This window comes from Leucoraja erinacea, chromosome 1 (genome assembly GCF_028641065.1).
Source record: "Leucoraja erinacea ecotype New England chromosome 1, Leri_hhj_1, whole genome shotgun sequence".
Taxonomy (NCBI): domain Eukaryota; kingdom Metazoa; phylum Chordata; class Chondrichthyes; order Rajiformes; family Rajidae; genus Leucoraja; species Leucoraja erinaceus.
In genome coordinates this window covers 8,500,557-8,516,037 of record NC_073377.1, presented here as the reverse complement: position 1 = coordinate 8,516,037, position 15,481 = coordinate 8,500,557, and the positions used below count along the sequence as shown (strand labels likewise).

Genomic DNA, 15,481 nt, shown 5'->3' with positions numbered 1-15,481 from the left:
AATCTTCTAAATTCTAGCGAGTATAAGCCAAGTCTATCCAGTCCTCCTTCATATGAAAGTCCTGACATCCCAGGAATCAGAACTTCTCTGTACTCCCTCTATGGCAAGAATGTCTTTCCTCAGATTAGGAGACCAAAACAGTACGCAATACTCCAGGTGTGGTCCCACCAAGACTCTGTACAACTGCAGTGGAACCTCCCTGCTCCTACACTCATTGATGTTTCAGGGTAATCTCAGCCTGAGATTACATTACTGATTGTATATCCAGTGAGGCTAATTAGGGATAGCCAGCACTACTTTGCCAGTCGCAGATTATGTCTCACTAATTTGATTGTTTTTTGTGGAGATGTAAAGGAGATTGATGTGAGTAGAGTAGTGGACATTATATACATGATTTCAGAAAGGGCCTGTCCCACTTGGGCGTCATTTACGTGACAGGCAGGTAGTGACTGACGTGCGACAGTCGCGCTAAAATTGTCTAGCAGTACGATAGCCGTGCGCCAAGTGCCCCTGAGGGCCCTGCCCCCTTTGGGAGCCATTTGCGATGTTGTTCATACCTAGTCCAATCTCCATGGCAAGGATTTTCCCAGTGAAAATCAAAGATACTATGGTGAAAAAATTTCAAAACTACGCCCGCTTTATACCCAGGTGGTGCGGCGCTCAAATGATGCGTAAATGGTGCGCCGAAAGCATACGGGCGGCGCATGGATATGGACGTTGACGCACGGTGATGCATAATAAATTAGCAGAGGCAACGTTTGTGCGTCACTGTGTGTAACCGTGTCACCACGCGCTACACGTACGCCATCAGTACGTCAGCCTGCGCAAGGGATACGTCACGTAGGTGACGCGGGAGGATTGTGAGCCTCACAAAATCTTGAGGCGGCGTGCATTTCCGAGCGTCACTGCCTACGCCACCACGCCTCACCACGCCTCACCACGCGCCAAACAATTTTTAGGATGTTGTGCAAATGACGCCCAAGTGGGACAGGCCCTTAAGGCTTTTGATAAAGTCCCTCATGGAAGGCTGAACCAGAAGATTAAGTTGTATGGCATTCACAATGACTTGGTCATGTGATTCAGAACTGGCTCATTCATAAAAGAGAGGGCTGTGGTGGAAGGTAGATATTCTGGCTGGAAGTCTGTGACTAGTGGAATTCCGCAAGGATCTGTGCTGGGAGCTCTGCTGTGTGTGATTATATATAAATGACCTTGATATAAATGTACGATAGATACAAAAAGCTGGAGTAACTCAGCTAGTCAGACAGCATCTCTGGAGAAAAGGAATAGGTGATGTTTCGGGTCGAGACCCTTCTTCAGGCCCGAAACGTCACCTGTTCCTTTTCTCCAGAGATGCTGTCTGACCCACTGAGTTACTCCAGCTTTTCGTGGGTATCTTCTGTTTATCTAGCATCTGCAGTTCCTTCCTACACATCCTAGATATAAATGTAGATGGGTTGGTAAGGTTGCTAATAACATCAAAATTGGAGGAGTTGCAGACAGTGAGGAATGTTGTCAGAAGATAGTGAGATTATAGATCAGCTGCAGAATATGAGGAAAAATGGCAGATGGAACAATCAGAGACGGGCCGGATCCTCAAACATTTTTCCTCTTTTATTTTAAATTGTGGAGAAAGGTATAAAGACTATGACCTTGGGATAATTAATGGAGATGTCTTTAGGATGGAACGTATTATTGCCAAGGAGGTTCTGGACATCCTTGCACATGAAGGTAGATATATTTTCCATGCCTGACCCAGGACATCGTTGAAACCTAGAGAAGAAATTGTAGGAGCGCTGGCTCCGATACATGAATCTGTTAGATATGGGGAGATGCTTGAAGATTGGCTAATGTTGTGCCTCTATCTAAGAAGGACAGTGAGTTTAACATGTATTGTAGGCAATAGATATATGCAACTTGATGGACAGGGGCTGAGCAGAGATGGTCAGCATGGTTTTGTACCAACGAGAGCGTGTCTTTCAAAATTGAATAAGTTCTTTAAAGAAATACCGGGTGTTGACAAGCAATAGGTTCCACATGCTTTGTTGCAGTCGTTTAGATTGTATTTGACCCTGGGAAAGCTAGCTGACTGGATACATGGAAGGAAGCAAAGGATGGTGTGCAAGATTGTTTTTCAGAGTGGAAGCCCGGATGGTGTGCCTCAAAGATCATTGCTGGGTCCATTGCTGTTTGTGGTTTATATCAATGATTTGCATGAGAATGTAGAAAACATGAGTAGCAAGTTTGCAGATAACACTAAAGTGGATGGTCTCGCAGATAGCAAAGATGGTGGTCAAAAATTGCAGCAGGACCTTGATCGGTTGGGCAAGAGGGCTGAGGAATGGCTGAAGGAATTTAATACAGAAAAGTGCGAGGTGTTGGATTTTGGCAAGTGAAGCCAGGGTAGGACCTTCACAGTGAATGGCAGGGCCCGAGGGAGTGTTGTAAAGCAGAGGGATCTACGAATGCGGATATATACTTCCCAGAAAGTGACATCACAGGTAGATAGGGTTCACAAGAAGATTTTTGGTACATCGGTCTTCATCAGTATTGAGTTCACCGATTTTCCTGCAACTGGTGGTCTGACACCTCTTTTAATCCAGACAAAATTACAAGAGCGCACTTGAAATCCACTCCAGGAAGTCCCCCCCCCCCCCTCAAAATGTGGCGCCTAGATCGAGTCAGGCAGCCGATCGCAACCTCATCGGTACTTCAGTGAATTACATAGTGCATTGGTGAGACCACATCTGAAGAACAGTGTAAAGAATTGGTCTATTTATTTAAGGATGATGAAAATTGATTGGATGCAGTTCAGATGATTAACTTGTAATATTTCGAATGGGTAGACTGCCCTTCAAGATTAGACAGGCTAGGCTTGTCACTGTTGGAGTTCAGAAGAATGAGACATTCGATTGTAACAGAAGATCCTGAGGGGACATGACAGGGTGGATGTGGAGAGGATGTTTCCCCTTGTGGGAGAATTCAGACCTAGGGATAGGATGATAGAGTCATGCAGCACAGAAACAAAGCCTTCAGCCAAATTCAACAAAGACAACCAAGATGTACCATTAGACAATAGGTGCAGGAGTAGGTCATTCGGCCCTTCGAGCCAGCACTGCCATTTAATGTGATCATGGCTGATCATCCCCAATCTGTACCCTGTTCCTTCTCCCCATATCCTCCAACTCCGCTATTTTTAAGAGCCCTATCTAGCTCTCTCTTGAAAGCATCCAGAGAACCTTCCTCCACCGTCCTCTGTGGCAGAGAATTCCTCAGACTCACAACTCTCTGTGAGAAAAAGTGTTTCCTCATCTCCATTCTAAATGGTTCCATCTGAACTAGTTCCATTTGCCTGCATTTGGTCCATATCCCTCCAAACCTTTCCTATCCATATTCCTGTCAACTGCATACATCGGCAATACCAAATGCAGACCGGGCGATCGTTTTGTGGAGCACATTCACTCGGCCCGCCTGAACCAACCTGTTCTCCCGATTGATGACAATTTAATTCTCCTTTCCATTCCTACAGCTTTCTGTTCTCGGTCTCCTCCACTGTCAGAGTGAGGCTAAATGCAAATTGGAGGAACAGCATCTCATATTTTGCTTGGGCAGCTTACAGCCCAGTGGTATGAATCTTGATTTCTCTCACCAAGTAACCCAGCAATTCTCCTTTCTCTATCCCTCCCCCACCCGTCGCACTAGCTTCTCATTTTCACCCTACAAACAGCTTAAAATGGTCTGTTTCCTATAGCGTTGTTACTTTTTTGCATATCTTTCATTCATTGATCTTTATTTCTCCACATCACCGTCTGTATTTCTCGTTTCCCTTATCCCTAACCAGTCTGAAGAAGACTCTTGACCCGAAACGTCACCCATTCCTCCTCTCCAGAGATACTTCCTGTCCCGCTGAGTTATTCCAGCTTTTTGTGTCTATCTTTGTTTTAAACCAGTTCCTTCTTACACAAGTGTCTTTTCAATGCTGTTGAAACCAGTCTTTGAGGAAAAGTTCCAAAGGCTTTCAACTCCATGTTTGGTCTGCCTTAAAAATAAGATTGTGACTAAATTGATTGTAAACTGAACTCTATATTTCCACCTATCCACAGCAACTGCCCACCCTCGGTCGCCCCTTGCTTAGTAAGAATCATCTTACTTAAAATGATTCAAATCAGTCTTTGAATATTTCTAAGTAACATGAAGGAATATTCTTAATAAGAGGTTGAGTGGGAGAGGTTGTTGTGAGTAGGTGGAAATATGGAGTTGAGTTTACAATCAGATCAGCCATAATCTTATTTTTGACAGAACAAACAAGATCAAATGGTTCCTTCTCCTGATTTGTACGCTTAGATGCTGACCAATGCAATAACATCTCCCATTCAGTTCATGCTGCCTTGTTATTGAAATATATTTGTAGTATACAGGGAATTTCAAAGAATGCTGACAATTATTGCCTTGGCCCAAGTCTCAATGGGCTTTGATAAAACATTCTGCTGTGAGACTGGAGTTGTAGTTAGTCCAGATCTTATTGAACAGTAATTATCCATTCAATAGGTCATTAATAAACTAATTGCAATCTAAAGCCACTTTTGACAACTTCACTTTTGTTCATACCAGTTTATTCATCAATCTGTTTTATATATTCAAATTAAAAAACTATCATGGTGCTCAATTACACTACTTTCTCTGAATTAGGCCATTTTACTAGATCACAAATCCAGACCACAATACTACTGTGCTACTTCTAAATATATTATGGCATTCTGTACGCTTCCATCCCTTCATTCATTTCACCTCAGTTCTCAGAATCAGTTATGCTGTTCCCATTGCATCATTCTTCCTCGACACGATACGATAAAACTTTATTCATCCCGGTGGGAAATTGGTCTGCCAACAGTCACAACTCATTACAGGTAGAAAGATGTTTACTGCACAAGTACATATTTGTTCCTTTATATTTCTGTGTGCAAGTTTTAGATTACCAACCTCGAAACTATTTAGCGCAGAAACCTTCAAAAGAAATACTAGATGGCACTGCACCCAACCCAGGCGACTCTGACTGCTAGTCACAGAAGCAGATCTGTAATCACACATAACAATCGTTGCACACTTTTAAATCTCTACCCCTTCCCTTATCATGTATCAATCAAGCCACCATGAATGGCTTGATTGTAACCATGTATTGTCTTTCCGCTGACTGGCTAGCACACAACAAAAGCTTGTCACCGTACATCGATATATGTGACAATAAACTAAAATTGCAATTGAACTGAGCTGATATGTTTGGCTGGTTAACTATAAAAATGCTGTATTTAAAAGATTGGTTAAGAATAACAGAAAATATAAGGCTGCATGTAGGCAGTAGTTATGGAGAGAGAAAAAATGTTAATACTGTATTTTGATCTGGATAATCTTTCATCAATTTTGAAAAAACCTTTGACCTGAAACATTGGGTATTGAGTAATGAGGAAGGTTTAGTTAGCAGTCTCGTTGTGCGTGGCCCCTTGGGCAAGAGTGACCATAATATGGTTGAGTTCTTCATTAGGATGGAGAATAACATAATTAATTCAGATACAAGGGTTCTGAACTTAAAGAAAGGTAACTTTGAGGGTATGAGACGTGAATTGGCCAAGATAGACTGGCAATTGATTCTTAAAGGGTTGACGGTGGATATGCAATGGAAGGCATTTAAAGGCTGCATGGATGAACTACAACAATTGTTCATCGCAGTTTGGCAAAAGAATAAATCAGGGAAGGTAGTGCAACCGTGGATAACAAGGGAAATCAGGGATAGTATCAAAACAAAAGATGAAGCATACAAATTAGCCAGAAAAAGCAGCCTACCAGAGGACTGGGAGAAATTCAGAGTCCAGCAGAGGAGGACAAAGGGCTTAATTAGGAAAGTGAAAATAGATTATGAAAGAAACTGGCAGGGAACATAAAACCGACTGCAAAAGTTTTTATACATATGTGAAGAGAAAAAGATTAGTTAAAACAAATGTAGGTCCCTTGCAGTCAGAAACAGGTGAATTGATCATGGGGAACAAGGACATGGCAGACCAATTGAATAACTACTTTGGTTCTGTCTTCACTTAGGAAGACTTAATTAATCTGCCGGAAATAGCAGGGGACCGGGGGTCAAATGAGATGGAGGAACTGAGTGAAATCCAGGTTAGCCGGGAAGTGGTGTTAGGTAAATTGAATGGATTAGTGCCGATGCATTAGTGATAATTTTTCAAAACTCTTTAGATTCTGGAGTAGTTCCTGAGGATTGGAGGGTAGCTAATGTAACCCCACTTTTTAAAAAGGGAGGGAGAGAGAAAACAGGGAATTACAGACCAGTTAGTCTAACATCGGTAGTAGGGAAACTGCTAGAGTCAGTTATTAAAGATGGGATAGCAGCACTTTTGGGAAGTGGTGAAATCATTGGACAAAGTCAGCATGGATTTATGAAAGGTAAATCATGTCTGACGAATCTTATTGAATTTTTCGAGGATGTAACTAGTAGAGTGGATAGGGGAGAACCAGTGGATGTGTTATATCTGGACTTTCAGAAGGCTTTCGACAAGGTCCCACATAAGAGATTAGTATACACACTTAAAGCACACGGTATTGGGGGTTCAGTATTGATGTGGATAGAGAACTGGCTGGCAGACAGGAAGCAAAGAGTAGGAGTTAACGGGTCCTTTTCAGAATGGCAGGCAGTGACTAGTGGGGTACCGCAAGGCTCACTGCTGGGACCCCAGCTATTTACAATATATATTAATGATTTGGACAAGGGAATTGAATGCAACATCTCCAAGTTTGCGGATGACACGAAGCTGGGGGGGGGCAGTGTTAGCTGTGAGGAGGATGCTAGGAGTGATGACTTGGATAGGCTGGGTGAGTGGGAAAATGCATGGCAGATGCAGTATAGAAACATAGAAATTAGGTGCAGGAGTAGGCCATTCGGCCCTTCGAGCCTGCACCGCCATTCAATATGATCATGGCTGATCATCCAACTCAGTATCCCGTACCTGCCTTCTCTCCATACCCCCTGATCCCCTTAGCCAGAAGGGCCACATCTAACTCCCTCTTAAATATAGCCAATGAACTGGCCTCAACTACCCTCTGTGGCAGAGAGTTCCAGAGATTCACCACTCTCTGTGTAAAAAAAGTTCTTCTCATCTCGGTTTTAAAGGATTTCCCCCTTATCCTTAAGCTGTGAACCCTTATCCTGGACTTCCCCAACATCGGGAACAATCTTCCTGCATCTAGCCTGTCCATCCCTTTAAGAATTTTGTAAGTTTCTATAAGATCCCCTCTCAATCTCCTAAATTCTAGAGAGTATAATGTGGATAAATGTGAGGTTATCCACTTTGGTGGCAAAAACAGGGAAGTAGACTGTTACCTGAACGGTGGCCGATTAGGAAAAGGGGAGCTGCAACAAGACCTGGGTGTCATGGTACACCAGTCATTGAAAGTAGGCATTCAGGTGCAGCAGGCAGTGAAGAAACCAAATGGTACGTTAGCATTCATAGCAAAAGGATTTGAGTATAGGAGCAGGGAGGTTCTACTGCAGTTGTACAGGGTCTTGGCGAGACCACACCTGGAGCATTGCGTATAGTTTTGGTCTCCTAATCTGAGGAAGGACATTTTTGCCATAGAGGGAGTACAGTGATGGTTCACCAGACTGATTCCTGGGATGTCAGGACTTTCATATGAAGAAAGACTGGATAGACTCGGCTTGTACTCACTAGAATTTAGAAGATTGAGGGGGGATCTTATAGAAACTTACAAAATTCTTAAGGGGTTGGACAGGCTAGATGCAGGAAGATTGTTCCCGATGTTTGGGCAGTCACAAGGGGTCACAGTTTAAGGATAAAGGGGATATCTTTTAGGGCTGAGATGAGAAAAACATTTTTTACACAGATGGTGGTGAATCTCTGGAATTCTCTGCCACAGAATGTAGTTGAGGTCAGTTTATTGGCTATATTTAAGAGGGAGTTAGATGTGGCCCTTGTGGCTAAAGGGATCAGGGGGTATGGAGAGAAAGCAGGTACAGGATACCGAGTTGGATGATCAGCCATGATCATATTGAATGGCGGTGCAGGCTCGAAGGGCCGAATGGCCTACTCCTGCACCTATTTTCTATGTTTCTATGTTAACACTATTCTCTCCAGATACTGCCTGACAAATTGAAAAATTCCAGCATTTTTTGTTTTTAATTCAGATTTCCAACATCCACTGTATATCTGGTAATGTCATTCAAATTGTTTTCATACAGTAACTTAGTCATTGCTGTACGGCACAGAAACAGGTCTTTCACCTCATCTTGTCCATTTTGAAACGATTGCTTAACTGAGCTAGTTCCACTTGCCTGGTCCATATCCCTCAATACTTTCCTATCCATGTTGCTTTCTAAGTGTATTTTAAAAGTCATTATTATACCCATCTCTATTAGTTCATTTAGCAGCTCAGGCCATGTATACACCACCCTGTGTGAAAAAGTTACTGTTTTTAAATTTTCCCATCCCACCTAAAACCTATACCCTCTAATTTTTGACAACCGAAACCTTATCTGAGCCCCTCCTCATTTTATACATTTCTCTTAAGTCACCCTTAACCTCCAGAGAAAAAAAATGTATTCAACCTCTATAAGTTAAATATCCCTGTCCCAGTAACACCCTGGTAAATTTTTTTTTGCATCTTTTCCACTTTGACTTCTTTCCTGTAACAGGGTGATCAGAACCGTATATAGCACTTTAAATGTAGCCTTACTAATCTCTTGCATTACTATATCATGTTGTCCCGATTTTTATATTCAATGCTCTGAACAATGAAAGCAAGCGTGTCAAATGCCCTTCATTACCACCCTGCTAACAAGTGTCACCACCTCTATGGAACTATGTACCACCATCCATTCTCTCTGTTCTTCAACACACTCAAAGGCCCTGTGATTCCCGTCTTGGTTTGTCCTACCAAAATTCAACACCTCACATTTATCTGAACAAAACTCCATTTGCCATTGCTTGACTCATTGCCCCAGATGAAAAATATCCCATTGTAATCATAATCATTGTCCACCAATTTTAGTGTAATCTGCCAATTTGCTAACTCTGCCATCTAGGTTCACATCCAAATAATTAATATAAATAACAAACAACAGTGGACCCAGTACTAATCTGTGGGAAGATTTAATAGGAATCTTGAGAGGTAACCTTTTCTCAAAAAGAGTGGTGGGTGTATATAATGAGCTGCCGGAGGATATAATTGAGACAGGTACTATCGCAACATTAACAAAACATGTAGATAAGTACAGGTAAAAGACCCCACATTGAAATAAAAGCACTTTAATTCACAACTCTTCCCCCACTCTCTGCCATGCGGTTGTACTTGTGTATAATTTGATAGTACACATGTATGGTATGATTTATGCCTGGATTGCATGCAAAACAACATTTTTAATTGCATGTAGACAAAAGTGCTGGAGAAACTCAGCGGGTGCAGCAGCATCTATGGAGCGAAGGAAATAGGCAACGTTTCGGGCCGAAACCCTCTTCAGACATTTCGGCCCGAAATGTTGCCTTTCCTTCGCTCCATAGATGCTGCTGCACCCGATGAGTTTCTCCAGCACCTTTGTCTACCTTCGATTTTCCAGCATCTGCAGTTCCTTCTTAAACATTTTTAATTGCATCTTGTTACACGTGACACTAAACCAATACCAATGCTCTGACTAGCATGTAGCACTGGAAGTAATTCAGAGATTTCTACCTTTTAAGGTCCAGATTTTTTAATTTCCTGCCCAACTCTCTATATTCATTCTGCAGGATCAATTTCCTTTTTTTTTTAACCTAAGCCACAGAAACAAATACATACAATGACTTTTAATTGCTCTGCCCTCCCTCCTCTAATTTGAGAATTTTCTGCAAATTCTCAGAAACATCTTTAACTTTGGCACCCAGGAGGCAACACACCATCCCAGGTATCCATTTTGTGGGTACAGAATCTATTATCTGTCCCACTAACTATCAAGTCTCCAGCCTTCCCTGTTGTGCTTCAGAACCAGTTGTGTTGCCATTAATCTGGCTGCTCTTGTTGTTCTCCTCTGAAGAGTGACCAAAATGATATACTTGCTAGTGAGGGGACTGACAACAGGGAATCCTGCACTCTCTGCTATTCCTAGTGATGGTCAAGCTATCTTGATACTTTTTAAATCCAGCGTTAATATAAAATCAAAAAAGTAATTTAAAATAATTTAAGCCACTGCTTCCTGCTTTAATCATCACCCTATTTTAGTTTTGAAATAATTTGTTAAATAATTTGTTAAAAGTATACGTCCAATGATAATGTGAATCTTTCCAATCTGCTCAATTTAAATATTTGCGGAAATTTTAACTGTCATAGAATTAGAAAATCCAATTTTTTGGGAGCATTAAATTAATAGGATTGCACGGGTAATTTTTGACTGCCGAAAAAAAGCAACAGTTGTCTGTGTCTCTGAGCAAATTCCGCATTAATTTAACAACAACAATTACTAAATTGAACACTTCCAGCAAGATGATAGTTTGGTATTTCTAGATTCATTGCTAGAGCATCTGGCATTTTGGAGTCCTGAATTTTGCACTCCTGAATCATTCTCATTCAGATACCAAAGTAAAATTAACAACATGATTATTCTTGCAGGAACCCTTTTAAAAAAATAAATAAATAGCAGTTTGCCTATAAGGTTAACTGTAACAATATAAAAGCCCTGATTGAACATGAAAATCTTCAAAGGTTCAAATATCGATATTATAGTGTGACACATTCAATCAAAATAACATTAAAGAGGTTTAGCACAAATCTCTAGATATTTGGCAGTAGTTTCACCAATGGGACTCATTCCTCCTGATAGCAATGATAGTTTCATTGGCATGTATTTGGTCTGGTTAACTTTATTGGAGCTGAAACTATGCTATGATATATTAGCAACAAAGACGTTAGCATATCCATTTGTAATCCAACAAGTGACCATTTCTTTAAGTTTATTTTATATGGGTAAACACCTTTGTTAAAGTAACAGAATGAATGTGAACTAATTTGTAACTATTACACAGAACAATTTCAGGACAAAATGTAATTACCCTAATGAAAAATGCAGAGAGAGAAGTCATGAAGTGCAAATACTGTAAGGAAATTGCCACAGGTTATGAATAATCCCTACAATGAATTTGAATGAAATAATATGGAATATTGCTCTACTCCCTCTTCATATTTACTGGTCTCCATTACATAAATTATGTCCTACAGAATGAAAACAGTATTTAAAAATACATTTTCTGTGCAAATTTACATATTGTTTGAAATATTTCTTATGTCATTTTTATCAATGTAGAAATATTTGTTCATTTGCATTTATATAACATGAGATAACATAACATTGTGCTATGCAATAACGCATATCAATATTGCAACAAGCTGTGTTATTAATAAATCATTATATTTCATAACAGGCTGAGCTTTTAATCCTGAAAAGTAATTTTTTATCGTCCCATAAAAGTTAGCCTAAACATAGACACTTTCCCCTTTAAGGACAATAAAAAAAACAGTTCAGGATTCAAAATCCTATTTTTAAGCATTAATACGGTCTGTAAATCCAGGTGTGAAGTTAGAAGTGTTTAATTTATGTTTTGAACATTCAGTCACTTTAACCCCGAAGAATAAAATGCCATCACGGCAAATTTACTTTAAAAAAAAGCTTTTAAAAACTGTCATTCTCCTCCCCAGCTAATGTCTGCTATATAATTCTTACGAATCTTCATATTACAAATTAAAATTTGAAAAAAACAATTTTTTTTTAATGCTCTAAAGGTTTAAAAAAACATTTACAAAAAAACTCCAGCTAAAAGCCAGGCCCTAGAGGCGTGACAGCTTAATATTTGTAAAATCCAAACCCAACTTCCTTCCTCATTATGTAAATAATTACATGGTTACGCTGTTGGGATCGGCGGAAGCGAGGCCCAATCTCTCGGCAATGGCGTTGTCACCGCGCAAATAAAGTTAGGAAGTGGGTGACAGGGCAGGCAACGCTTTGCACTCAGACACACGCAACTCGGCTACTACCCCCAGGCGTCGAGGCAGACCACTAGGCCGCAGCCTCACCGCTCCCATGATCTGGGCTAATTTCTCCCTATAATTGTTTTATTTTCTTGTTTGGTGGTTGTGCTGACTGCTGCTGAACTCACCTTCTCGGTTCGTTTGCACGGAGCTATTAATGTCCCTGATATTACTACTGTCACCCCCTGCCAGACTGTTACATGAATAGTCGGCCTTTTGCTTTCTAAAACTCTCCACTAGCTGCGGGATGGGGCCGCTCATCTCCATGGTGCCAAGTGACCAGCCACTCCACTGCGCATGCGCCTGCGCACGGCCCGGCCCGCAGAGCGAGGGCTGGCCCGTCTCCATGGCGACACAGCTTCCATCCTCGCCACTGCGCATGCGCCGCGGCCATGCCAGTGAGGGCGGGCCCGTCTCCATGGCGACACGGCTTCCATCCTCGCCACTGCGCATGCGCAGCGGCCATGCTAGTGAGGGCGACACGACTTCCATCCTCGCCAGTGCGCAATCGCCGCGGCCATGCTAGTGAGGGCAGGCCCGTCGCTATGGCGACACGGCTTCCATCCTCGCCACTGCGCCTGCGCTGAGGCCATGCCCATGCGGCTTGGCCCGTCTCCATCCTCGCCAGTGCGCCTGCGCTGCGGACATGCCAGTGAGGCCTGGCCCGTCTCCATGGCTCCATCATCGCCAGTGCGCCTGCGCTGCAGCTATGCAAAGTCTCCATAGCGACACGGCTCCATTGCTGCAGCCCTGCGAGTGAGCAAACGGGGTACGTTGGACACTATTCCAGGTCTGACAAAAAGGAAAGAAAAGCAAACAATGTGTAGTGGTACAGTTTTCTAAATTTATAAAAAAATGTCTAATGTGCATGAAAAAAGAGCGAGAGACGAATAATTCCTCTCCCCGACGGTCCAATGCCGTCGTCTTCATGCCACAGCCCAGAGCCCCGTGTTGGCAAGCAATCCATCATGTAGGAATGTTACAACATTTTGAGATTTTAAAAATCAATCCTGTAATTTAGCCCATCAGATAAAGCATAAAAAGAAGGGTTTCGCCCCGAAACGTTGCCTATTTCCTTCGTTCCATCGATGCTCCTTCTTGACCTCAGTGCAGCATTTGACACTCGACCACACCATCCTAATTGACCGTCTCCGGTACAGGGTTGGTATTGATGGCACTGCCCTGAGCTGGTTCATCTCCTACCTCAAAGGTAGGAGTTTCTCGACTAACATAGGCAACTCATTCTCCTCCCCAGCTAATCTCTGCTATGGGGTTCCACAAGTTCCATCCTTGGCCCCATTCTCTTCTCCCTGTATATGCTCCCCTTAGGCCAAGTCATTGAAAGGCACGGCATTTCCTTCCATTGATACACAACTCTATCTCCCTCTGAAACCCAAAAAACAATCAAATCTGCTTAACCTTACCCACTGCCTCGAGGATATAAAGTGCTGAATGGCCCAGAACTTTCTCCAACTAAATGAGAGTAAGTCTGAGGCCATCCTCCTCAGCCCCTCGGACTCAATCAAAATGATAGCAGGCAGCCTTGGAAGCCTTACCCCACTACTCAAACCTCACGTCAAAAACCTCGGCATGATTTTTGACTCAGTACTGAAATTTGACAAACAAGTCAATGCCGTGGAAAAAGCTAGCTCCTTTCAGCTTCGGACGATAGCTAAAATAAAACAATTCCTCCACTTTGATGACCTCGAAAAGATCATCCACACATTTATCTCCTCCTGCCTAGGTAACTGCAACTCTCTTTACACTGGCATCAGCCAATCCTCCCTGTCCCATCTGCAACTGGTCCAAAATGCCGCAGCAAGACTCCTGACGGGCACCCGAAAAAGGGACCACATCACCCCGATCCTGGCCTCTCTCCACTGGCTCCCTGTGCGGTTCCGTATACATTTCAAGACCCTCCTCTATGTCTACAAAGCCTTCAATGGGCTTGCCCCCTCCTACATTAAAAGTCTTCTCACCCACCACTCCACCTCCAGGTCCCTCAGATCGGCCAACTTGGGGCTGCTGAATATCCCGCGGTCTAGGCATAAGCTTCGGTGCGACTGCGCCTTTGTGGTTGCAGCTCCTAGACTGTGGAACAGCATCCCCATTCCCATCAGAACTTCCCCCTCCATCGACTGCTTCTATGTGGATGATCAGCCATGATCACATTGAATGGTGGTGCTGGCTCGAAGGGCCGAATGGCCTCCTCCTGCACCTATTGTCTATTGTTCTATTGTCTATTGTTATCTATACTCCCAAGCCTTTCCTAACGTCCACTGAACGAGGGCTATATGTATATATGTATGTAGTTTGTTTGTTTATACTATTCTTATAACAAATGTAAAGCACTTTGACCAACGACAGTTGTTTTTTAAATGTGCTATATAAATAAATGTGACTTGACTTGACTTGACCCGCTGAGTTTATCCAGCACTTTTGTCTACCTTTAATTTGATACCTATGTTTAAGAAGGAACTGCAGATGCTGGAAAATTGAAGGTAGACAAAAATGCTGGAGAAACTGCTTAATTTTCTCCAACATTTTTGTGAACCTACGATTTTCCAGCATCTGCAGTTCCTTCTTAATCACTTCTGTATTAAAAAGGTTACGGTCATTGTAAAGGAGTCCAGTCTGACACACTGTAACTTTACTGAGTCTTTAATAAAGGCACATGTCAAACGCGTCCCAGTACTGACTGCATCTGGTCTTCAGGCGTACTGGAACCAAGGGAGGAGCAAGGGGAAGATATCACAGTTATACTGAGATGATTGGGCCTGGTTAGTGGTATTGAGGTAGCTACATTATAGGTTGCATGCATAAACCATCTACATTCTTTCCCTTGGAAATCTAAAATTGAAGTTATAACAGTGGCAGTGTGATTATACAACACATGTAAATTTAAACAAAATTACCGTAGCGGACAGGAGGTATGACAACCCGACCCAAGCGTGTGCGTATAGCACCATCACCCTCCCCACCAGAAAGAAGAGGAGGCGGAGCAGTAGCAGCCGGGAAAGAGAAAGTTGGCGGAGACCCAACCGGGAATGCGGAAGGTGACCCAACCAGCACAGGTGATTCATGAGGAGGAGACGGGGGAGAAGGAGGAGAAGGAGAACGAGCAGGGGAGGAGATCATCTGCCCGAAAGCAGGAAGCACAGAGGGAGGAGAACGCAGCAAGTGAACTGAACGGAGCATGCAGGGAACTGTGGGGTAATTAGTAATGACAGGCTCGAAACACAACGGAGGAGCGTAGCGATCCGCAGGAGGAGGCTGAGGCTCGTTAACGGCTAACTGGTGCTGGCGGCTCCGGCGGTAGATAGTTCCATCAAAGTCCACCAGGTAAGATCTCGGGGAATCGTCCACAGCAACAACGGTTGCGAGTCGGGAGAATCCGGTGGCTGTCTGC

General features: G+C 42.8%; 1 protein-coding gene across 1 annotated transcript in view; it reads right to left on the bottom strand.

Annotated features, from left to right (window-relative positions):
• zmat1 (zinc finger matrin-type 1) overlaps positions 1-12,594 on the bottom strand; it is a 65,741-nt gene extending 53,147 nt beyond the window's left edge. The window contains exon 1 of the mRNA XM_055648478.1: positions 12,201-12,594. Coding sequence (XP_055504453.1) covers positions 12,201-12,564 — 364 coding nt within the window. The 5' untranslated portion in view covers positions 12,565-12,594. The remainder of the gene's footprint in view (positions 1-12,200) is intronic.
• Between the last annotated feature and the right edge of the window lie 2,887 nt (positions 12,595-15,481).